The sequence below is a fragment of the Salvelinus sp. IW2-2015 genome, linkage group LG7 (genome assembly GCF_002910315.2).
Source record: "Salvelinus sp. IW2-2015 linkage group LG7, ASM291031v2, whole genome shotgun sequence".
NCBI classification, from domain to species: Eukaryota; Metazoa; Chordata; class Actinopteri; order Salmoniformes; family Salmonidae; genus Salvelinus; species Salvelinus sp. IW2-2015.
Genome location: NC_036847.1, coordinates 28,032,602 through 28,058,697, shown reverse-complemented (window position 1 = coordinate 28,058,697; position 26,096 = coordinate 28,032,602). Strand labels below are relative to the sequence as shown.

General features: G+C 43.0%; 1 protein-coding gene across 2 annotated transcripts in view; it reads right to left on the bottom strand.

Annotated features, from left to right (window-relative positions):
• LOC111966756 (F-actin-monooxygenase mical1) overlaps positions 1-26,096 on the bottom strand; it is a 53,333-nt gene that overhangs the window by 6,810 nt on the left and 20,427 nt on the right. Inside the window, exons 10-23 of one of the 2 annotated variants that reach the window (XM_023991666.2) lie at positions 24,290-24,405; positions 23,856-23,982; positions 23,051-23,138; positions 20,667-20,814; positions 20,191-20,387; positions 17,524-17,624; positions 16,869-16,922; positions 16,274-16,508; positions 14,029-14,099; positions 13,138-13,795; positions 11,627-11,845; positions 11,182-11,396; positions 9,816-9,929; positions 7,583-7,676 (exon numbers count right to left, since the gene is read on the bottom strand). In XM_023991666.2, the coding sequence (XP_023847434.1) occupies positions 7,583-7,676; positions 9,816-9,929; positions 11,182-11,396; positions 11,627-11,845; positions 13,138-13,795; positions 14,029-14,099; positions 16,274-16,508; positions 16,869-16,922; positions 17,524-17,624; positions 20,191-20,387; positions 20,667-20,814; positions 23,051-23,138; positions 23,856-23,982; positions 24,290-24,405 (2,437 nt within the window). The remainder of the gene's footprint in view (positions 1-7,582; positions 7,677-9,815; positions 9,930-11,181; positions 11,397-11,626; positions 11,846-13,137; positions 13,796-14,028; positions 14,100-16,273; positions 16,509-16,868; positions 16,923-17,523; positions 17,625-20,190; positions 20,388-20,666; positions 20,815-23,050; positions 23,139-23,855; positions 23,983-24,289; positions 24,406-26,096) is intronic. The other variant, XM_023991667.2, reaches the window with a different exon arrangement.

Genomic DNA, 26,096 nt, shown 5'->3' with positions numbered 1-26,096 from the left:
AGATGTTAATGCGAGTGTAGCGAAATGCTTGTGCTTCTAGTTCCAACAGTGCAGTAATATCTAACAATTTCACAATAACTACCTTATTCACACAAGTGTAAACGGATGAATAAGAATATGTACATGTAAATATATGGATGAGCGATGGCCGTGCGGAATAGGCAAGATGCAGTTAATGGTATAGAGTACAGTATATACACATACAGTGGGGAGAACAAGTATTTGATACACTGCCGATTTTGCAGATTTTCCTACTTAAAAAGCATGTAGAGGTCTGTAATTTTTTATCATAGGTACACTTCAACTGTGAGAGACGGAATCTAAAACAAAAATCCCGAAAATCACATTGTATGATTTTTAAGTAATTAATTAGCATTTTATTGCATGACATAAGTATTTGATACATCAGAAAAGCAGAACTTAATATTTGGTACAGAATCGTTTGTTTGCAATTACAGAGATCATACGTTTCCTGTAGTTCTTGACCATGTTTGCACACACTGCAGCAGGGATTTTGGCCCACTCCTCCATACAGACCTTCTCCAGATCCTTCAGGTTTCGGGGCTGTCGCTGGGCAATACGGACTTTCAGCTCCCTCAAAGATTTTCTATTGGGTTCAGGTCTGGAGACTGGCTAGGCCACTCCAGGACCTTGAGATACTTCTTACGGAGCCACTCCTTAGTTGCCCTGGCTGTGTGTTTCGGGTCGTTGTCATACTGAAGACCCAGCCACGACCCATCATCAATGCTCTTACTGAGGGAAGGAGGTTGTTGGCTAAGATCTCGCAATACATGGCCCCATCCATCCTCCCCTCAATACGGTGCAGTCGTCCTGTCCCTTTGCAGAAAAGCATCCCCAAAGAATGATGTTTCCACCTCCATGTTTCACGGTTGGGATGGTGTTCTTGGGGTTGTACTCCTCCTTCTTCTTCCCCAAACACGGCGAGTGGAGTTTAGACCAAAAAGCTCTATTTTTGAATCACAGACCACATGACCTTCTCCATTCCTCCTCTGGATCATCCAGATGGTCATTGGCAAACTTCAGACGGGCCTGGACATGCGCCTGCTTGAGCAGGGGGACCTTGTGTGCGCTGCAGGATTTAATCCATGACGGCGTAGTGTGTTACTAATGGTTTCTTTGAGACTGTGTCCCAGCTCTCTTCAGGTCATTGACCAGGTCCTGCCGTGTAGTTCTGGGCTGATCCCTCACCTTCCCATGATCATTGATGCCCCACGAGGTGAGATCTTGCATGGAGCCCCAGACCGAGGGTGATTGACCATCATCTTGAACTTCTTCTATTTTCTTCTATTTTCTAATAATTGCACCAACAGTTGTTGCCTTCTCACCAAGCTGCTTGCCTATTGTCCTGTAGCCCATCCCAGCCTTGTGCAGGTCTACAATTTTATCCCTGATGGCCTTACACAGCTCTCTGGTCTTGGCCATTGTGGAGAGGTTGGAGTCTGTTTTGATTGAGTGTGTGGACAGGTGTCTTTTTATACAGGTAACGAGTTCAAACAGTGTGCAGTTAATACAGGTAATGAGTGGAGAACAGGGGGCTTCTTAAGAAAAAACTAACAGGTCTGTGAGAGCCGGAATTCTTACTGGTTGGTAGGTGATCAAATACTTATGTCATGCAATAAAATGCAAATGAATTACTTAAAAATCATACAATGTGAATTTCTGGATTTTTGTTTTAGATTCCGTCTCACAGTTGAAGTGTACCTATGATAAAAATGACAGACCTCTACATGCTTGTAAGTAGGAAAACCTGCAAAATCGGCAGTGTATCAAATACTTGTTCTCCCCACTGTATGAGATGAGTAATGTAGGGTATGTAATCATCATATAAAGTGGCATTGTTTAAAGTGACTAGTGATACATTTATTACATCAAATTATTAATTATTAAAGTGGCTAGAGATTTGAGTCAGTATGTTGGCAGCAGCCACTCAATGTTAGTGATGGCTGTTTAACAGTCTGATGGCCTTGAGATAGAAGCTGTTTTTCAGTCTCTCGGTCCCAGCTTTGATCCACGTGTACTGACCTCGCCTTCTGGATGATAGTGGGGTGAACAGGCAGTGGCTCGGTGGTTGTTGTCCTTGATGATCTTTTTGGCCTTCCTGTGACATCGGGTGCTGTAGTGTCATGGAGGGCAGGTAGTTTGCCCTCGGTGATGCGTTGTGCAGACCGCACTACCCACTGGAGAGCCTTGCGGTTGAGGGCGGTGCAGTTGCCGTACCAGGCGGTGATACACCCGACAGGATGCTCTCGATTGTGCATCTGTAAAATTTTGTGAGTGTTTTCGGTTACAAGCCAAATTTCTTCAGCTTCCTGAGGTTGAAGAGGCGCTGTTGCGCCTTCTTCACCACACTGTCTGTGTGGGTGGACCATTTCAGTTTGTCCGTGATGTGTACGCCGAGGAACTTAAAACTCTTCCACCTTCTCCACTACTGTCCCATCGATGTGGATAGGGGGGTGCTCCCTCTACTGTTTCCTGAAGTCCACGATCATCTTCCTTTTTGCTTTGTTACGTTGAGGTGAGGGTTTCATTTTTCGACACCACACTCCGAGTGCCCTCACCTCCTCCCTGTAGGCTTTCTCGTCGTTGTTGGTAATCAAGCCTACCACTGTAGTGTTGTCTGCAAACTTGAGATGAGTTGGAGGCGTGCAAGGCCACGCAGTCATGGGTGAACAGGGAGTACATGAGAGGCTGAGAACGCACCCTTGTGGGGCCCCAGTGTTGAGGATCAGCGGGGTGGAGATGTTGTTTCCTACCCTCACCACCTGGGGGCGGCCCGTCAGAAAGTCCAGGACCCAGTTGCACAGAGCAGAGGCTCGAGACCAGGTCTCAAGCTTAATGATGGAGTTGTTGGAGGGAACTATGGTGTTAAATGCTGAGCTGTAGTCAATGAACAGCATTCTTACATAGGTATTCCTCTTGTCCAGATGGGTTAGGGCAGTGTGCAGTGTGATTGTGCCGTCTGTGGACCTATTTGGGCGGGAGGCAAATTGGAGTGGGTCTAGGGTATCAGGTAGGGTGGAGGTGATATGATGCTTGACTTGTCTCTTAAAGCACTTCATGATGACAGAAGTGAGTGCTACGGGGCGATAGTCGTTGAGCTCAGCTACCTTAGCTTTCTTGGGGACAGGAACAATGGTGACCCACTTGAAGCATGTGGGCACAGCAGACTGGGATAGGGATTGATTGAATATGTCCGTAAACACACCAGCCAGCTGGTCTGCGCATGCTCTGAGAACACGGCTAGGGATGCCGTCTGGGCCAGCAGCCTTACGAGGGTTAACACGTTTAAATGTTTTACTCACGTTGGCCATGGTGAAGGAGAGCCCACAGGTTTGGTAGCGGGCCGTGTCAGTGGCACTGTGTTGTCCTCAAAGCGAGGAAAGAAGTTGTTTAATTTGTCTGGGAGCAAGACGTTGTTGTCTGCGACGGGGCTGGTTTTCTTTTTGTAATTTTACTTTGTCTCTATACTGACGCTTAGCTTGTTGATTGCCTTGCGGAGGGAATAGCTACACTGTTTGTATTCAGTCATGTTTCCGGTCGCCTTGCCATGATTAAAAGCAGTGCTTTGCGCTTTCAGTTTTGTGCGAATGCTGCAATCAATCCACGACTTCTGGTTAAGGAAGGTTTTAATAGTCACTGTGGGAACAACATCACCGATGCACTTGCTAATAAACTCGCTCACCGAGTCAGCGTATACATCAATGTTGTTGCCTGAGGCTATTCGGAACATATCAAAGTCCACATGATCGAAGCAATCTTGAAACATGGAATCCAATTGGTCGGACCAGCGTTGAACAGACCTGAGCACGGGCGTTTCTGTTTAAGTTTTTGTCTATAGGCTGGGGACAACAAAATGTCGTGGTCAGATTTTCCCAAAAGGAGGGCGGGGGAGGGCTTTGTATGCATCGCGGAAGTTAGAGTAGCAATGACCAATAATGCTGCTAGCTCGAGTCATTCGATATGTTGATGAAATTTAGGGAGCCTTGTTTTCAGATTAGCTTTTGTTAAAATCCCCAGCTACAATACATGCAGCCTCAGAATATATGGTTTCCAGTTTACATAGAGTCTAGTGAAGTTATTTCAGGAACGTCGAGGTATCTGTTTGAGGGGGATATACACGGCTGTGATTATAATCGAAAATAATTCTCTTGGTAGATAATGCGGTCGGCATTTGATTGTAAGAAATTCTAGGTGAGGTGAACAAAAGGACTTGAGTTCCTGTATGTTGTTATGATTACACCACAAGTCGTTAATCATAAGGCATACACCCCTGCCCTTCTTACCAGAGAGATGTTTGTTTCTGTTGGCACGATGCGTGAAGAAATCGGGTGGTTGTACCGACTCTGATACCATATCCCGAGTGAGCCATGTTTCCGTGAATCAGAGAATGTTACAATCTCTGATGTCTCTCTGGAAGGCAACCCTTGCTCGAATTTCGTCTACCTTGTTATCAAGAGACTGGACATTGGCGAGTATTATACTCGGGAGCGGTGAGCGATGTGCCTGTCTATGAAACCTGACCACAAGACCGTTCCGTCTGCCCCTTCTGTGACGCCGTTGTTTTGGGTCGCCTACTGGGATCAGATCCATTGTCCTGGGTGGTGGTTATTCCTGGTCGTAATGTTGGTAAGTTGACATTGCTCTTAGATCCAATAGTTCTTCCCGGCTGAATGTAATAATACTTAAGATTTCCTGGGGTAACAATGTAAGAAATAATACATAAAAAACAAAATACTGCATAGATTCCTAAGAACGCGAAGCGAGGCGACCATCTTTGTCGGCGCCATCTTGCTATTCCTTGCCGATGACAAGTATACCCATAACATGATGCAGCCACCACCATGGTTGAAAATATGAAGAGTGGTCCTCAGAGATATGTTGTGTTTGACCCAAACATAACACTTTGTATTCAGGACATAAAGTTAATTTCTTTGCCACAGTTTTTGCAGTTTTACTTTAGTACCTTATTGCAAACAGGATGCATGTTTGGAATATGTTTATTCTGTACAGGCTTTCTTCTTTTCACTCTGTCATTATGGTTATTGTGGAGTAACTAAAATGTTACTGATCCATCCACAGTCTTCTCCTATCCCAGCCATTAAACTCTGCAACTGTTTTTAAGTCACCATTGGCCTCATGGGGAAATCCCTGAGCGGTTTCCTTCCTCTCCGGCAACTGAGTTAGGAAGGACACCTGTATCTTTGTAGTGACTGGGTGTATTGATACCCCATCCAAAGCGTAATTAATACAGTGCATTCGGAAAGTATTACAGCCTTATTGTAAAATGAATTTTACAAAAATCAATCTACACACAACACCCCATAATGCCAAAGCGAAAACATGTTTAGACATTTTTGCACATTTATTAAAAATACAAATCAGAAATACCTTACTTACATAAGTATTCAGACCCTTTGCTACTAGACTCCAAATTAAGCTCAGGTGCATCCTGTTTCTATTGATCATCCATGAGTTGTGTCTACAACTTGATAGGAGCCACCTGTAATAAATTCAATTGATTGTACATGATTTGGAAAGGCACACACTTGTCTATATAAGGTCCCACAGTTGACAGTGCATGTTAGAGCAAAAATCAAACCATGAGATCGAAGAAATTATCCTAAAGCTCCAAGACAGGATTGTGTCGAGGCACAGATCTGGGGAAGCATTGAATGTCCCTATGAACACAGTGCCGCCCGGACAAACTGAGCAATCGGGGGAGAAGGGCCTTGGTCAGGGAGGTGACCAAGAACTAATTGTCACTGACAGAGCTGGGAGGAGCTTCCAGAAGAACAACCATCTCTGCAGCCCTCCACCAATCAGGCCTTTATGCTAGAGTGGCCAGATGGAAGCCACTCCTCAGTAAAAAGGCACATGACAGCCTGCTTGGAGTTTGCCAAAAGGCACCTAAAGGACTCTAAGACCATGAGAAACAAGATTCTCTGTTCTGATGAACCCAAGCTTGAATTCTTTGGCCTCCTCACGTCTGGAGGAAACCTGGCACCATCCCTACTTTGGAGCATTGTGGTAGCTGCATCATGCAGTGGGGATGTTTTTCAGTGGCAGGGACTGGAATACTACTCCACATCGAGGGAAAGATGAGCGGAGGAAAGTACAGAGAAATCCTTGATGAAAACCTGCTCCAGAGCGCTCAGGACATCAGACTGGGGCAATGGTTCACCTTCCAACAGGACAACGACCCTAAGCACACAGCCAAGACAATGCAGGAGTGGTTTCGGGACAAGTCTCTGAAAGTCCTTGAGTGGCCCAGCCAGAGCCCGAACTTGAACCCGATCTAACAACTTTGGAGAGACCTGAAAATAGCTGTGCAGCAAAGCTCCCCATCCAACCTGACAGAGCTTGAGAAGATCTGCAGAGAAGAATGGGAGAAACTGCCCAAATACAGGTGTGCCAAGTTTGTAGCATCATACTCAAGAAAACTCGAGGCTGTAATCACTGTCAAAGGTGCATCAACAAAGTATTGAGTAAAGGGTCTGAATACTGATGTAAATGTGATATGTTTTTATTTAATTTTTTATAAATCAGCCCCCAAAAATATATATACACATGTTGGCTGAGTCATTATGGGGTATTGTGTATAGATTGACGAGGGAAAAACCTATTTATTCCATTTTAGAGTAAAGATGTAACGTAACAAAATGTGGAAAAAGTCAAGGGGTCTGAATACTTTCCGAATGCACTGTACCATGTTCAAAGGTATATTGCTGTTATTTTTTTTACTCATCTACCAATAGGTGCCCTTCTTTGCGAGGCATTGGAAAACCTCTCTGGTCTTTGTTGTTGAATCTGTGCTTGAAATTCACTGCTCGACAGAGGGACCTTACAGATAATTGTATGTGTGGGGTCCAGAGATGAGGTATTTATTGAAAAATCATGTTACCCACTATTACTGAACACGGAATGAGTCCATGCTAACTGACGTGACTTGTTAAGCACATTTTTACTCCTGAATTTATTTAGGCTTGCCATAACAATGACTCAAAACATTTCAGCGTTTCATTTTTAATTAATTTGTAAACATAATTCCACTTCGACATTATGGGGTATTGCACCTTTTTGCTGTGGAATTATGTTTACAAATAAATGAAAAATGAAACGCTGAAACGTCTTGAGTCAATAAGTATTAAACCCCTTTGTTATGGCAAGCCTAAACAAATTCAGGAGTAAAAATGTGCTTAACAAGTAACATAATAAGTTGCATTGACTTACTCTGTGTGCAATAAGTGTTTAACATGATTTTTGAATTTCAGGCTGCAACGTAACAAAATGTGGAAAAAGTCAAGGGGTCTGAATACTTTCGAAGGCACTGTATATGATTGCTGAAGATTGAAAGAATAAAAAATCCAGCTGTACATTGCTGGCTTACTAAAGTTAACCAAATACCAATGTTTCGGTGTAATTACTTCCATCAGAATATCAAAGGATCAAAGATGAAAAGTCAAATCCCTGTTGTTCAGGGCAAGCTCAGGTCAGTATTTTCCAAGTTATTGTTAGTGGTCATTGTGTTAGTTAGAGCAAATGGATCTGTCTGGGTTCCCACCTTCCTCTCCTCTGAGTACCTGCTCCAGCACCACACCTTTATCCTCCAGCTCTTTATACGTCACCTCGATCTCCTCCAGTCGCCTCTGGATAGACTGGAGAGTACAAGCAGAAGATGGGTAATATTGGATAAGCAGCAATCGTCAATACTGCGTCCAGTGTTAACTTCTTATGGCTGCAGGGGCAGTATTGAGTAGCTTGGATAAAAGGTGCACTGAGTTGCCCAGAGGAAACAGCCTGCTCCTCAGTCATATTTGCTAAAATTTGTATATTATTATTAGTATTGGATAGAAAACACTCTGAAGTTTCTAAAACTGTTTGAATTATGTCTGTGAGTATAACAGAACTCATATGGCAGGAAAAAACCTGAGAAGTTCCACTTCCTGTTTGGATTTTTTCTGAGGGTGCTAGATTTTCAAACAAGCTCTCATTGAAATTACAGCGAGATATTGATGAGTTTTCACTTCCTACGGCTTCCACTAGATGTCAACAGTCAATAGAACTTTGTCTGATGACTCTAATGTGAAGGGGGGCCGAAGGAGACAGGAATTAGTCACCACTGCCACGAGCTGACCATGCTTTGACCATGCGCGTTCACGTGATAGGTAGCTCCATTCCATCGCTCAACTGAAGTCAATCTAATTCTCCGGTTGGAACGTTATTCAAGATGTATGTTTACAACATTCTAAAGATTGATTCAGTACATCGTTTGACATGTTTCTACTGACTGTTATGGAACTTTTGGACATTTTCGTCACGTTATAGTGGACGCGTTTTGTGACTTTGGAATTGTTTACCAAACGCGCTAACCAAAGTAGCTAATTGGACAAAAATAACGGACATTATCGAACAAATCAAACATTTATTGTGGACCTGGGATTCCTAGGACTGCATTCTGATGAAGTTGATCAAAGGTAAGGAAACATTTATCATGTATTTTCTGGTTTCTGTTGACCCCAACATGGCGGCTAATTTGGCTATTGTTCTGAGCTCCGTCTCAGATTATTGCATGATTTGCTTTTTCCGTAAAGCTTTTTTGAAATCTGCACAGCGGTTGCATTAAGGAGAGGTATATCTATAATTCCATGTGTATAACTTGTATTATCATCTACATTTATGATGAGTATTTCTGTTGAAACGATGATGTTTTTGGAACTAGTGAATGTAACGCGCCACTGTAAACTCAGATTTTCTTTATATAAATATGAACTTTATCAAACAAAACATGCATGTATTGTGTAACATGAAGTCCTATGAGTGTCATCTGATGAAAATAATCAAAGGTTAGTGATTCATTTTATCTCTATTTCTGCTTTTTCTGACTGCTATCTTTTGCTGGAAAAATGGCTGTGCTTATTGTGTTTTGGTGTTGACCTAACATAATCGTTTGTAGTGCTTTCGCTGAAAAGCATATTTGAAATCGACACTTTGGTGGGATTAACAACAAGATTACCTTTAAAATGATATAAGACACATGTATGTTTGAGGAATTTTAATTATGAGATTTCTGTTGTTTGAATTTGGCGCCCTGCACTTTCACTGGCTGTTGTCATATCGATCCCGGTAGCGGGATTGCAGCCATAAGAAGTTTTAAAGGGACACTGCGAGATTCTGGCAATTTTTTTTACTTACCCAGAGTCAGATGAACTCGTGGATACCATTTGTATGTCAAATCAAATTTTATTTGTCACATGCGCAGAATACAACAAGTATAGACCTTACAGTGAAATGCTTACTTACAAGCCTTTAACCAACAATGCAGTTTTAAGAAAATACCTAAAAAAGTAAGAGATAAAAGTAACAAATAATTAAAGAGCAGCATTAAAATAACAATAGCGAGGCTATATACAGGGGTTACCGGTACAGAGTCAATGTGCAGGGGCAACGGTGTTGAGGTAATTGAGGTAATATGTAGGTAGAGTTATTAAAGTGACTATGCATAGATAATAACAAAAAGTAGCAGCAGCGTAGAAGGGGGGGGGAAATGAAAATAGTCTGGGTAGCCATTTGATGTCTCTGCATGCAGTATGAAGGAAGTTAGAGGTAGTTTCACGAACCAATACTAACTAGTGTTAGCGCAATGGCTGCACGCAGAGACATAAAAACTGTATCCACCACGAGTTCATAGGACTCTGGGTAAGTAGAAAAATGGCTTAATTGCCAGAATCTCGCAGTATCCCTTTAACTATCCCAAAGCAGAGCTGATTAGATAACTTGGTGAACTGTGAACTGACCTGGGCTTTGTGGAAGCGCTGCATCTCAGATGTTTTGGCCCGACGCGCCAAAGTCCTCATCTTCATCAGCTGTAGCTTCTCAGCCTTCACAGGGTCTGAAGGGACGATCTGGAACTAGACACAGCAGACTAAGTGTGAGTGTTTGTGTAGCTAATAATAATAATAATAATAATAATAATAATAATAATAATAATATACAGTACAAGGCAAAAGTTTGGACACACCTACTCATTCAAGGGTTTTTCTTCATTTTTAATATTTTCAACATTGTAAAATAATAGTGAGGACATCAAAACTATGAAATAACACATGGAATCATGTAGTAACTAAAAAAACAAATCAAAATATATTTTAGATTCTTCAAAGTAGCCACCCTTTCCCTGATAAAAGCTTTGCACTCTTGGAATTATCTCAACCAGCTTCACCTGGAATGCTTTTATAACAGTCGTGAAGGAGTTCCCACATATGCTGAGCACTTGTGAACAAAAAAATYGAAAATTTGGACTCATCAGACCAAAGGACAGATTTCCACTGGTCTAATATCCATTGCTTGTGTTTCTTGGCTCAAGCAAGTCTCTTCTTATTATTGGTGTCCTTTAGTAGTGGTTTCTTTGCAGCAATTCGACCATAAAGGATTGATTCACGCAGTCTCCTCTGAACAGTTGATGTTGAGATGTGTCTGTTACTTGAAATCTGTGAAGCATTTATTTGGGCTGCAATCTGAGGTGTAGTTAACTCTAATTAACTTATCCTCTGCAACAGAGGTAACGCTGGGTCTTCCTTTCCTGTGGTGGTCCTCATGAGAGCCAGTTTCATCATAGCGCTTGATGAAACGTTCAGAGTTCTTGAAATTTTTCAGATTGACTGACCTTCATGTCTTAAAGTAACGATGGACTGTCGTTTCTCTTTGCTTATTTGAGCTGTTCTTGCCATAATAAGGACTTGGTCTTTTACTAAATAGGGCCATCTTCTGTATACCACCCCTACCTTGTCACAACACAAATTATTGTCTCAAATGCATTAAGAAGGAAATAAATTCCACAACTTAACAAGGCACACCTGTTAATTGAAATGCATTCCAGGTGACAACCCCATGAAGCTGGTTGAGAGAATGCCAATAGTGTGCAAAGCTGCCATCAAGGCAAAGGGTAGCTACTTTGAAGAATCTCAAATATAAAATATATTTTGATTTGTTTAACACCTTTTTGGTTACTACATTATTCCATATGTGTTATTTCATAGTTTTGATGTCTTCACTATTATTCTACAATGAATAGGTGTGTCCAGACTTTTGACTGGTACTGTATATATAATGAAATTCCATAGATGGAATTAAAATGCCAGCTAAACAAGTCCCAGTCCTTACCTTATCATCATATAAATCCATGCCATCTACTCCAAACATATCCAACTCATCATCATCATCATCATCATCATCATCATCATCATCATCATCATCATCATCATCATCATCATCATCATCATCATCATCATCATCAGCAGCAGCAGCAGCAGCAGCAGCAGCAGCAGCAGCAGCAGCAGCACCACCATCTTCGGATACACTGTGGTGATAGTGTACTTCTGTGAAGATAAAGAAATAAAACAATTCATTCAGGACAGATATGAAGAACATGGGAATCAACAACTGCTGGTTGCTCTTTGGGGATCCAGGTCAGGTATCTGGAAAGCACTTTTGTGACAACTGTTGCTGTACAAAGCCTATACAAATACATGCTATTTATTTAATAGATAGATAAATACTGTGGCAAAGCTGAGACAGTCCAACCACACCACTTTACAGGGAGCTTTACCTGGTTGGCTGTTGAGGACGCTGAAGCGGTAGTCCCTCCTCGGCCGAGGGGAGGAGAGGTTCCAGGGGGAGAACTTGGAGCGGACCCTGCCGTGTTGACCCTGGCCCTCCTCAGGCTCCTCTTTCCTTCTGAAGCAGCGGCGGTTCCTGAGCTCCCGGATGTGTCCCGCCGGCCTCGGGCCCCCAATCCAGTAGCCCTCCTCCTCCTGGCAATCTGCACCTCAAATCAAACTCGATTTAACCCTCACGCTACCAACTGTGGTAATTTTGAACATAACTTATCATCATACCTCAAAAGGAGTTACAGTGCATTCGGAAAGTATTCAGACCCCTTAACCTTTTCCACATTACAGCCTTATTCTAATATTGATTAATATTGAAATTGACCTCAGGTGCATCCTGTTCACATTGATCCTCATTGAGATGTTTCTACAACTTGGAGTCCACCTGTGGTAAATTAAATTTATTGGACATGATTTGGAAAGGCACACACCTGTCTATATAAGGTCCCACAGTTGACAGTGAATGTCAGAGCAAAAACTAAGCCATGAGGTTGAAGGAATTGTCCATAGAGCTCAGAGACAGGATAATGTCGAGGCACAAATCTGGGGAAGGGTACAAAAACATTTCTGCAACATTGAAGGTCCCCCAGACCACAGTGGCCTCCATCATTCTTAAATGGTAGAAGTTTGGAACCACCAAGAATCTTCCTAGAGCTGGCCGCCCGGCCAAACCAAGAACCTGATGGCCACTTACAGAGCTCCAGAGTTCCTCTGTGGAGATGGGAGAAACTTCTCTGCAGCACTCCACCAATCAGGTCTTTATGGTAGAGTGGCCAGACGGAAGCCACTCCTCAGTAAAAGGGAAATGACAGCCCACTTGGAGTTTGCCAAAAGGCACTTAAAGGATTCTCAGACCATGAGAAACAAGATTCTCTGTTTTGATGAAACCAAGATTGAACACTTTGGCCTGAATACCAAGCGACATGTCTGGAGGAAACTAGGCACTGCTCATCACCTGGCCAATACCATCCCTACGGTGAAGCATGGAGGTAGCAGGATCATGCTGTGGGGATCTTTTTTAGCAGCAGGGACTGAGCAATCTACAGAGATCCTTGATGAAAACATGCTCCAGAGCGCTCATGACCTCAGACTGGGGGGGAAGGTTCCCCTTCCAATAGGACAACGACCCTAAGCACACAGCCAAGGCAACGCAGGAGCGGCTTAGGGACAAGTCTCTGAATGTCCTTGACTGGCCCAGCCAGAGCCCGGACTTGAACCCGATTGAACATCTCTGGAGAGACCTGAAAATAGCTGTGCAGTCAACCTGAGCTAGTCCAACCCAACAGAGCTTGAGATGATCTGTAGCGAAGAACTCCCCAAATACAGGTGTGCCATGCTTGTAGTGTCATACCCGTGAAAACTCCTCCCCATTTAAAATCCTAACACTTACAGTTAAAACACAGTAGAAGAGATCAAAACAAACAAAATCAATAATAGAGAGGAGGAATACCTGGAGATTTGGGTGGGCTGGGACACCCTGCTGTGGCTGTTGAAGAGGAGCAGGAGGAAGAACCAGGTGTCTCTGAGTCAGAGTCCAGGCTGAAGCTCAGGTTGACTAATTGGTTATTCTCCTTGTCAGTGAGCTGCAGCTTCCGCTGGGACTGCTTCGCCCTGGAGTCAGGGGCTGGGGTTGACTTGGGGGTCCCTTTCTCTCCTGCTGCTCCGAGGGACCCCTTCTCCCCTACATGGGCCGGTGACATGTCCCTTTTTGGGGTGGGGAGGACGGTGCGTGGTTTGGGTACAGGAGGGGAGGCCTGAGGGCTGGGGATTTCCGAACAAGACAGACGAGGTTTTGGGACAGGGGTCGGGGGGTATGCGGGGGGATCCTCGACCCTCTCCTTCCCCTCCTTTTCTTCCTCCACATCACTGGCCTTAAACCCTTTCTCCAGGAAAACGTCTATGGGTGGATTTGGTGGGACATGGGGCTCCTCTACAGGATTAGATTGTTTGCTGCTGGGGTGTTCCTCACCCTGAGGAGCCATTGGTTTAGGAAGACCCAAGTCTAGAGAGTACTCTTCATCATCATCTTCAGAGGGACAAGGTGAGTGCTCTTCACTGGAGATCCCATTCACACCTCTCTCCTTCTCATTGTGATCTTCTATTGTATTCTGGAAGGGAAGAAATTCAATGAATGGAAGAAGCACTGTATCATTGGCATTGTATTATGTGATTAAACATTCCTCTATAAATGAATGGTTAAAGCACAATGTCCTGGGAAATGAACTAGTCTTGTGAGTCAAAAGCAATGTATTACATAGACAAGTAAGCCACAAGCTGGCAACATGGTATGCAACAGAACGGTTTAATTTCCCATCTGCTCAAACTCAGAACAGAGACCCACCTGAACGGATGGGCATTGTTCCCCGTTCTCCATCTCTAGTTGTTCAGAGTGCAGCTCACAGTAGAACTTCCCTGAGGGCACATGAGAAGGAAAACAACAGCTTTCAGAGAGTCTGGATCACGTTAGAGAGAGACGCTACTTGATAACCCTTTCTCCTGTTCCCCTTTTCACATGAACCATCAAACATGTAAAAGGGTATCTTTCATTAATCTTTCATATGGTGCATAAATAAATAAAACTGTGCTGTATTTATCATCCGGAAATGTAAGTTTTAACTTCCTACAGGTACGACAGCTTTTGGAATAGACATAGCTATATTTTTGCGAACAGACCAAATTTAACATAACATTTCACACAAAATATTTTCCATGCTTGAGTAAATAATGACCATGGAAGTCCCACTTGTACAATATCATGATGTTCCATTGTACAGTAACATGATGTTCTACTGTACAGTAACATGACGTTCTATTGTATAGTAACATGATGTTCTACTGTACAGTAACATGACGTTCTATTTGATTATAGTAACATGATGTTCTACTGTACAGTAACATGACGTTCTATTGTTCTACTGATACAGTAACATGCTTATTGTGTACAGTAACATTATTGTTCTATTGTTCTACTATGTACAGTAACATGACGTTCTATTGTTCTACTGTACAGTAACATGCTCTATTGTACAGTAACATTATGTTCTATTGTTCTACTGTACAGTAACATGCTCTATTGTACAGTAACATTATGTTCTATTTTCTACTGTACAGTAACATGAGTATATTGACAGTAACATGATGTTGTATTGCTCTAGTTACAGTACATGTGTTCTACTGTCAGTAACATGATGTTCTTATGTATATGACTGATGTCTACTGTACAGTAACTGACATTATATTGTTCTACTGTACAGTAACATGACTTTCTACTGTACAGTAACATGACGTTCTATTGTTAGTAACATGATGTTCTACTGTACAGTAACATGACATTATATTGTGTCTTACTGTACAGTAACATGACTTTCTACTGTACAGTAACATGACTTTCTACTGTACAGTAACATGATGTTGTATTGTTCTAGTGTACAGTAACATGATGTTCTACTGTACAGTAACAATGATGTTCTACTGTACAGTAACATGACTTCTATTGTTCTAGTGCTAGTAACATGATGTTCTACTGTACAGTAACATGATGTTCTACTGTACAGTTAACATGCAGTGTTCTACTGTACAGTAACATGATGTTCTACTGTACCAGTAACATGATGTCTATTGATCTACTGTACAGTACATGATTTCTACTGTACAGTAACATGACGTTCTATTGTTCTAGTGTAACAGTAACATGATGTTCTACTGTACAGATAACATGTTCTAGTGTACAGTAACATGATGTTCTACTGTACAGTAACATGCTCTAGTGTACAGTAACCTGATGTTCTACTGTACAGTAACATGATGTTCTACTGTACATAACATGATGTTGTATTGTTCTAGTGTACAGTAACATGATGTTCTACTGTACAGTAACATGCTCTAGTGTACAGTAACATGATGTTCTACTGTACAGTAACATGATGTCTACTGTACATAACATGATGTTGTATTGTTCTAGTGTACAAGTAAAAAAAAAATTACATTTTACATTTTAGTCATTTAGCAGAGCGCTCTTATCCAGAGCGACTTACAGTAGAGTGCATACATTTTATTACATTTACATACTGAGACAAGGATATCCCTACCGGCCAAACCCTCCCTAACCCGACGACGCTATGCCAATTGTGCGTCGCCCCCGGACCTCCCGGTTGCGGCCGGCTGCGACAGAGCCTGGGCGTGAACCCAGAGACTCTGGTGGCGCAGCTAGCACTGCGATGCAGTGCCCTAGACCACTGCGCCACCCGGGAGTTCATGATGTTGTATTGTTCTAGTGTACCAGTAACATGATGTTCTACTGTACAGTAACATGATGTTCTACTGTACAGTAACATGATGTTCTACTGTACAGTAACATGATGTTCTACTGTACAGTAACATGTTTTATTGTTCTATTGTACAGTAACATGATGTTCTATTATAGAATCTTGTTTTTTTTTTAAACTATGCTTCTAAAAGATTCAAAAGGCTCATTGGGACCCTATAAATAACATTTGTTACTAAAATTGCAGATTACCCACTAGTCTATTGCCCTGAAAAAGAGTACCCGAGTATAGCCTGTGGTACAAGCGGTGCTCACTACTCACCAGTGTGCTGGTTGAAGGTATACCCGCCCAGTCTAAGGGTGGTGCCGCACTGATGGCAGGTGAAGCAGCTACGGTGGAATAACTTTCCCTCAGTACTGATCCTCTCCAGAACATAGACCCGCTGGCAACAGAAGTAACACTCCTCATTGCTACTGATGCCTGGCGTCAGGCTCGGTTCAGGGTCAGGGTTCACAGGGTCAGGGTTCACCGTAGGGGCTGAGAGAGGAGCTAAAGGCTGGGGGGAAAGAAATTGAGAGCAACGGTAATATTTTTTACAGTAGTTCAATAACATAGCACAAAAACACCTGCTTATGGTTCAACATTAGGGAGTTGTCCTGAAGGCCAAAGAAAGACGCACAATACAAAATGACAAATCTGATGGGCTCAACAACTCTTCACTCTGTACATGTCTCTGGGTTCTGTATCCCAGTAGTAATCAAATAGAGGAACAAAGCACAGAAACACAGTATAGTATAGCAGTTGGATTAGTCCTGAAGTCTGCAGATACATCCATCAATAAAGGGAAAGGTAAGCTCTGTACTGTATGTGAGCCTCTGATAATAAGGATATAATTTGTATTCTAGACACTACTCACATCCTTTTCCTCTCCCATCATCCTTTTTTCTTCTTTCTTGCTTGCCAGTCTCTCCTGTGTAAAAGAGAAAACAGTCATGTGACCACGTTTATGGTTTAAAATTACAGTGACTGAATAACCTCAAAATGACCAATGCTTTAGATATTATCTTGCATGTTTGAAAAGTATCTTTGCCATTACAGTTGATTTTGGAAAAGGCCAAAAAAGGCCCAAATAAATTGTAAACCTCATGCAGTATGGTCTTATTTATAATACAGAACTAAAACAATCAAATGATCATTAAAAATACTGTAACTAGTGAAAATTGAATGTACAATGAAAGTATAATCACAAGAAACAAACTAAAATGACAAGGCATAAGAATTTGAGGTTCTCATCTCGAAAACTCTGATATTAAGTACATAATCTAGCTACAGTAGTCTCAGCAACAACATGCAGCTGCTTGTTTGAGCTCACCTCGCGGCTCTGCAGGGAGTTGCATGAAAAAGAATGACGTCCATATGAACTTGAGGTTGGCCTACTCTCCTTTTCACCCAAAAGACAACTGGTTTTGCACAAATGTTCTTATCCAGTCGATCCCTGATATTAAATAAACACTAAACAGCCAACCACAGTGGTCTCAGTGACAACATGCAGCTGCTTGCCTGAACCTTACCTTGCGTCGCTGCAGAGAGTTGTGCTTGAGGTTGTTGAGGAAGACCACAGCAGCCCGAAAAGACAGGGTCTTGGATGGCTTCAGGGGAAAGCTCTGAGGTTCTGCAGCAGAGAGAGAAATACACACAAGCTTTAGTGTCCTCCTGCTCTGTTCTGGCGGAACAACAAACATGCTCATCTGTGTGTCAGCCAGCCAGCCGATCCCCTTACATAGTGATACTCTACCTCCAGCATCACAGAGACAAGACAAAGCCAAGCGGAGCAACCGCTCTCCAAGCCTGCTTCCAAATGCTGGATCCCCACTGAAAATCTCTCTCCTACACACTCTGCTAGTATTTACCAGAAATAGCTCCGGCAGCAAAAACAGCCCGGGAAAATCTGTACTCCTCACAGGAATAGTAGCTAGATCTCTTTTAGGTGAGGCTGAGGCTAGTCCCACCCGAGCCTGATAAGCCATTTCCTCAGAGGCTGATGCTGTTTGCTTTGGCTGCTGCCTGGCTTACCCACCGACGACCGCAGGAGAGTGGCACAACCGTGGCAGCCAATCAGGGCTGGTTATGAGCTCAGCCCCAGCTACTCTAACCATAGGCATGCTGGGTAATGCTCTTAAAGTGACAATGACAGCCCTCTCCCTTTTATCAACATCAAACACATTTCAGAGGGAAAACACTATTGATACAGTTAATCTTGCTCCAGCGTTTTAAGAAATGCCAACTAGAAATATGCCAATAAACATCTTCATGTAATGAATACAACTATGCTCAATGACAAGATAACAATGTCACAGTAACAGAAAAGTATATAAATATACATAATGTAGTCTCGTGAAAACAGACCAACAGCACTTTCTTGTTCCAGATAGCTGGAGTCAAGGCTACAAGTGATCAAACAAACAATCACAGTGATTATTACGTAACATGTACGACAATCATTGCCCTAATGCAGGTATTCCCAAACTGGGGCATTGTAAGGGGTACGCCAAATTACGTCGGGGGTACGCAATATAAAAATGTGATTCACATTTTTTTTTAATGTAAAAACAAACAATGGTGGTATACATTTGGGTGAGGTTTTTTCTCTCGCCTGAGTAGCCTTGTTTCACTGCCAAAAATAAAATTAAACCATCTAGTGTTCAGAAAAATAACAACACAATGTTAAATACAGGTATCCTAGTCAAATAATGAACATCCAATCACATTTACCATTACTCTCTCGCGGAAATTCCACTAACGGTCAGTATGTAGCTAAACGTAGCTGCTGCTCATGTTGGTATCTGTACTGATGGCGCAAAAGCCATGACAGGGAGACATAGTGGAGTGGTAACGCGTGTGCAAGCAGTTGCTCCCGACGCCATTTGGGGACACTGCAGCATCCACCGAGAGGCTTTTGCTGCCAAGGAAATGCCTGACAGCTTGAAAGACGTTTTGGACACTACAGTGAAAATGGTTAACTTTGTTAAAGCAAGGCACCTGAACTCTCGTGTATTTTCTGCATTATGCAATGATATGTGCAGCGACCATGTAACGCTTTTACAACATACAGAAGTGCGCTGGTTATCAAAGGGCAAAGTATTGACACATTTTTTAAAATTGAGAGACGAGCCTAAAGTTTTCTTTATTGACCATAATTTTCACTTGTCTGACCACTTGCATGATGATGAGTTTCTCACACGGCTGGCCTTTCTGGGTGATTTTTTTCCTCGCCTGAATGATCTGAATCTAGGATTACATAGACTCTCTGCAACTATATTCAATGTGCGGGACAAAATTGAGGCTATGATTAAGAAGTTGGAGCTCTTCTCTGTCTGCATTAACAAGGACAAGACACAGGTCTTTCAATCGTTCGATGATTTTTTTGTGTGCAAATGAACTCAAGCTTACGGACAATGTCTAATGTGATGTAGGGAAGCACCTGAGTGAGTTGGGTGCGCAATTACGCAGGTTCTTTCCCGAAACGAACAGAACAAACAACTGGATTCGTTATCCCTTTCATGCCCTGCCTCCAGTCCACTTATCGATATCTGAACAAGAGAGACTCATCGAAATTGCAACAAGCGGTTCTGTGAAAACTGAATTTAATGAGAAGCCACTGCCAGATTTCTGGACTGGCCTGCGCTCAGAGTATCCTGCCTTGGCAAATCGCGCTGTTAAGACACTGATGCCTTTTGCAACCACGTACCTATGTGAGAGTGGATTCTCGGCCCTCACTAGCATGAAAACTAAATACAGGCACAGACTGTGTGTGGAAATGATTTAAGACTGAGACTCTCTCCAATACAACCCAACATTGCAGAGTTATGTGCATCCTTTTAAGCACACACTTCTCATTAACCTGTGGTGAGTTATTCACAATTTTCAATGAACAAATAAGGTTTATATGTAAGATGGTTAAATAAAGAGCAAAATTATTGATTATTATTATTTGTGCCTTGTCCTATAAGAGCTCTTTGTCACTTCCCACAAGCCGGGTTGTGACAAAAACTCACACTCATTCTTATGTTTAATAAATGTATCGTATAGTGTGTGTGTGGCAGGTTTACAATGATGGCAAAAAACAACATTTGAGAGTGCGCTGAGCCTGGTGCTAGAGGGGGTACGCAGCTGGAGGTTGAATGTTTGAAGCGGTACGGGACTATAAAAAGTTTGGGAACCACTGCCCTAATGCATACCTTTAGTAGGTGTCCTTYCATTGAATGCATCGTGGATCTGTGTGAGGTAGTGCACCATGGAGAGCTTGTCTAGCTGTCCCTTGAAAGACATCTCACTGGCTGACATTATGGGAGGGATGCCCAGCTCTCTCTCCAGGAAGTTGAAGGCCAGCTGGTTATTGTAGACTGCATTAGACTCCTCCAGAGAGGACATGTCACTGTGGAGGGAGAGGTTAGGGATAGCTACTATGTTGACCGAGGGCATGTTCAGGAGGGCACACAATAGAACAACTATTTGTAACAGAACACAGAAGTTTGTTTTCTTATTGGACAGTTAGTACCATGAATAACTTGAACAGGAAAAGTCCTTCAGACCAATTAAATTTGACTAGGCTTATGGGTAAGTTTTTCCTTCTGTAGTACTACTTGTGCATTTGCTTTGCTACATAGGTGGTGGATACGTTGACTTGACCCCCTTGTAAAGCCCAGAGACTCACATGACACGGGGTCTGAAGGTGTTGATGAGGGCACACAGGGCCAGGCCAGACCTCCAGGACTGGTTCAGATCTTTCACCTTCACCCTGTCGTACCCTGCAGTGTGCTGCTGGCACCACTTCAAAAGCACCTCAAACGCTCCAACCGAATCTGGGCCATGAACACACATAGGAACACTGCATTAGGACGATGAAACATAGTGACATTGCATCAAGGCAGGCATTGAAATAATGCTGTGATTCATACACAGACAGTTTCCATTCCAAGTTGGGTATCTAAGGATGCAACAGAAAGGTTTCAGCCATTGCTATTTAATTCGGAATTTTAACACCCCTTGAATTATCAAAAAAAATATATACAAAAATTATTTGATTAAAACAATTATTTGGCCGCTATGCCAGGGGTGGGCAATTCCAGTCCTCGAGGGCCTGATTGGTGTCACAGTTTAGCCCAAGCCCCAGCTAACACGCCTGACTCAAATAAATCACCTAATCATGATCTTCAGTTTAGAATGCAATTTGATTAATCAGCTGTGTTTGCTAGGGATGGATTACCTGAACGTGTACTCAAATAATGCGCGGACCAACTGGCAAGTGTCTTCAAAGACATTTTCAAGCTCTCCCTGACAGACTCTGTAATACCTACATGTTTCAAGCAGACCACCATAGTCCCTGTGCCCAAGGAAGCAAAGGTAACCTGCCTAAATGATTCCTGCCCCGTACCACTCACGTCGGTAGCCATGAAGTGCTTTGAAAGGCTGGTCATGGCTCACATCAACACCATCATCCCAGAAACTCAAGACCCACTCCAATTCGCATACCGCCCCAACAGATGCACAGATGACACAATCTCAATCGCACTCCACACTGCCCTTTCCCAAAGGAACACCTATGTGAGAATGCTGTTCATTGACTACAGCTCAGCGTACAACACCATAGTGCCCACAAAGGTTATTACTGGGACCATGGGACTAAACACCTCCCTCTGCAACCATATCCTGGACTTCCTGACGGGCCACATCTGCCACGCTGATCCTCAATACTGGGGCCCCTCAGGGGTGCGTGCTTAGTCCCCTCCCTGTTCACCCATGACTGCGTGGCCAAACACGACTCCAACACCATCATTAAGTTTGCTGACGACACAGGCCTGATCACCGCCAACGAGAGACCTGGCAATATGGTGCCATGACAACAACCTCTCCCTCAATGTGACGAAGACAAAGGAGCTGATCATGGACTATAGGAAAAGGCAGGCCGAACAGGCCCCCATTAACATCGACGGGCTGTAGTGAGGCGGGTCAAGAGTTTCAAGTTCTTTGGTGTTCACATCACCAACAAACTATCATGGTCCAAACACACCAAGACAGTTGACAAGAGGGCACAGCAACACCTTTTCCCCCTCAGGAGACTGAAAAGATTTGGCATGGGTCCCCAGATCCTCAAAAAGTTATACAGCTGCACGATCGAGAGCATCCTGACAGGTTGCATCACCGCCTGGTATGGCAACTGCTTGGCTTCTGACCGTAAGGCCCTACAGAGGGTAGTGGGTACGGCCCAGTACATCACTGGGGCCAAGCTTCCTACCATCCAGGATCTATATACTAGGCGGTGTCAAAAATTGTAAATGACTCCAGTTACCCAAGTCATAGACTATTCTCTCTCCTACTGCACAGCAAGCAGTACCGGAGMGCCTAGGACCAAAAGGCTCCTTAACAGCTTCTACCCCCAAGCCATAAGACTGCTGTACAATTAATCAATCAAATAGCCACCCAGACTATTTATATTGACACGCCCCCCCCTTTGTTTTCACACTGCTGCTACTCGCTGTTTATTATCTATGTATAGTCACTTTATCCCTACCTACATGTACAAAATAACTCGACTAACCTGTACCCCCACACATTGACTTGGTACCGGTACGCCCTGTGAATAGCCTCGTTATTTTTTATTTAACTATTTTTACTTTAGTTTAATTTGTAAATATTTTCTTCGATCTTTCTTGAACTACATTGTTGGTTAAGGGCTTGTAAATAAGCATTTCACGGTAAGGTTGTATTCGGAGAATGTGACAAATAAAATTTGATTTGATTTACTGCTATTAGCCCATACAAACGCATTGAATAACAGATTCACTACATGGAACAGATAATCCCCCCCCCCAACAAAAATCTAAGGGCAGTTTGACCTGAAGTGTCTGACCTATATCTATTTGAGAGATATAACTAAGATCAGGAAACATCATTGAATTTGTTTTTTTACATGTATTTAATGGGTTGTAGTCTCTGCGTGCCCATGATCTCAGCACAGCACAGCCGTGCCAAAACCAAAATGAATCACACCCCTGCCCCTCATGCATTATTGCTTTAGTAATGTGAAGCCAGACTGACCTTGTCGCAGGTGACACCACTTGCCTTTCGGCTTCTTGGTGGGTCGGCCAGGATTAAGGTGTTCTTCCACGTCATAGAGGCGTTTCACCTTCGTAATGCATGCAAAGAGAGGGAATACCAAGAAACAATAGAGTTGAGATCAACTTCACACTGAAGCCAGAACATAGTAGCCTGGTAACATATGCGTTTGTGCTGTCTAGCCAACTTCTATGGTCATTGTCAAGCAACAAGCATAGGAGTTGGCTATACAGCACAAACAGATCTGGGACTAGGCTAAGAACACAGCAGGCTTCATAAAGGCAGAAGCTGGGGTTTGGTTTGATGCAGTGTAATTGATCTGGTAGCTTGTGAAAACTCTCCAAAGCCTTTTAGATCAATACTCCTCTAGTGGGGGGGGGGTTAAAAACCCTTTCCCATTCGGCTCACCACAAAATACAAACACACAGCAGTTTCCTGACAATGCATGAATACTATAGGAAATATACACCAAAATGGGGGAGCAGCACTGATCTATTTCAAAACGTGTTTACAATGTTACACAGCACAATATACAGTATATTTATTTTACTAGCGTTGATACAGTGAGGCAGTCATACCCTTTCGTACTATCGTACCAACCCAAACCTTACTGAGCTGACCCTTACGCATCCCCTATAGTTGCTGTAACCATGCTGAAAAAAGGAAATGTCAAAGCCAGCACTGTGCATTTCTAGGCAGCCCAATAATGTGAATCAGGCATGAGTGTAGCTTTGTGTCGGCCCTGACTATAGAAATAGAAGGAATAGATTATATTTATGTTTTTGACCTGGATGGCCTTGACGGAGTTGAGGTTGACGTGCTGGTAGCGTGTAGCCGGGTCTATGCTGAAGGCGCTATATTTCTTACTGGTGTTCTCTGGCGTGGTCTGGGACAGGAGCTGGTAGATACTCTCTCTATTCAGTCAGAGGGAAAGACATTTTAAGAAATAGTTCTACCTCAGAAACTCACTATGGAACTGAAGAAGCTCAAACTAAAGAACAGAAGATTCCGATGGGTTTGTACAGTAAGATTTTTTACAAGCAGCTGCCTGTGAATTAATGGATTTTCAAAGATATACAGTTACAAGACTAGAGTGGCATTACTAGTTGAAGAATTCTCTCTGAAAGCCCAGCCAGGGTAGTCCCTTCTATACAGTGAAGAGGGATGGTCACATGCTTTTAAAGGTGGTGTTATTGATCATATAGGAAAACGCTTCTTTACCGTTCAGCAAGGACTTCCATGTGGGGTCTTCCCTTGCCCCAGCTCCTAACCATCCATGCTGTGTCGAAGGCAGCCAGGAACCCACGGGCAATACCTGTTCCCAGAGGCCAAAACGGCTATGGACACACACACACACAAACACAAACACAAACACAAACACACAACCTTTAGAATTATTAATTGACATGATAACTTGTCAGATTTAAAAGGAAATAAAGGTAAAGGAAGGAAATAAAGGTATGATGCTCTGTGCTCATCTAAAATGGATTAAATAAATACAAATCCTCAATCTACACACAATGCCCCATAATGATGAACCAAAAACAGGTTTTTAGAAATGTTTGCAAATGTATTAAAAATAAAAAACAAATCCCTTATTTACATAAGACCCTTTGCTATGAGACACGAAAGTGAGCTCAGGTGCATCCTGTTTCCATTGATCATCCTTGAGATGTTTCTACAACTTGATTGGAGTCCACCTTTGGTAAATTGAATTGATTGGACATGACTTGGAAAGGTACACACCTGTCTATATAAGGTACCTTATATAGCAAAAACCAACCATGAGGTGGAAGGAATTGTCAGCAAAGCTCAGAGACAGGATTGTGTCGAGGCACAGATCTGGGGAAGGATACCAAAAGATTTTATGTGGCCTCCATCATTCTTAAATGGAAGAAGTTTGGGACCACCAAAACACTTCCAAGAGCTGGCTGCTGGGCCAAACAGAGCAATCGGGGGAGAAGGGACTTGGTCAGGGAGGTGACCAAGAACCTAAAGGTCACTGACAGAGTTCTAGAGTTGCTCTGTGGAGATGGGAGGACCTTCCCGCTTGGATTTTGCCAAGAGGCACTTAAAGGACTGACCATGAGAAACAAGATTCTCTGGTCTGATGAAACCAAGATTTGGTCTGAATACCAAGTGTCACGTCTGGAGGAAACCTGGCACCATTCCACAGTGAAGCATAGTGGTGGCAGTATCATGCTGTGGGGATGTTTTTCCATCGGAAGATCTTGGGAGACTAGTCAGGATCGAGGGAAAGATGAACGGAGCAAAGTACAGAGAGATCCTTGAGCGCTCAGGACCTCAGACTGGGGCAATGGTTCACCTTCCAACAGGACAACAACCCCAAGCACACAGCCAAGACAATGCAGGAGTGGCTTCGAGACAAGTCTTTAAATGTCCTTGAGTGGCCCAGCCAGAGCCCGGAAAATAGCTGTGCAGCGACGCACCCCATCTAACCTGACAGAGCTTGAGAGGATCTGCTGAGAAGAATGGAAGAAACTCCCCAAATACAGGTGTGCCAAGCTTGTAGCGTCATACCCAAGAAGACTCGAGGTTGTAATCGCTGCCAAAGGTGCTTTAACAAAGTATTGTGATTTCAGTTTTTTTTTTTCTAAATTAGCTAACATTTCTAAAAACACAATTTTGCTTTGTCATTATGGGGTAGCGTGTAGATTGATGAGAGGAAAAAAACATTTAATCAATTTTAGAATAAGGCTGTAACGTAACAAAATGTGGAAAAAGTCAAGGGTCTGAATACTTTCCGAATGCACGGTGTACACTAAGTGTACAAAACATTAGGAACACCTTCCTAATATTGAGTTGCACCCCCTTTTGCCCTCAGAACAGCCTCAATTTGTCAGAGCATGGACTCTACAAGGTGTCAAAAGCGTTCCACAGCGATACTGGCCCATGTTGACTCCAATGCCTCCCACAGTTGTGTCAAGTTGCTGGATGTAATTTGGGTGGTGGACTATTCTGATGCACACAAAAAATTGTTGAGCATGAAAAATCCAGGAGTGTTGCA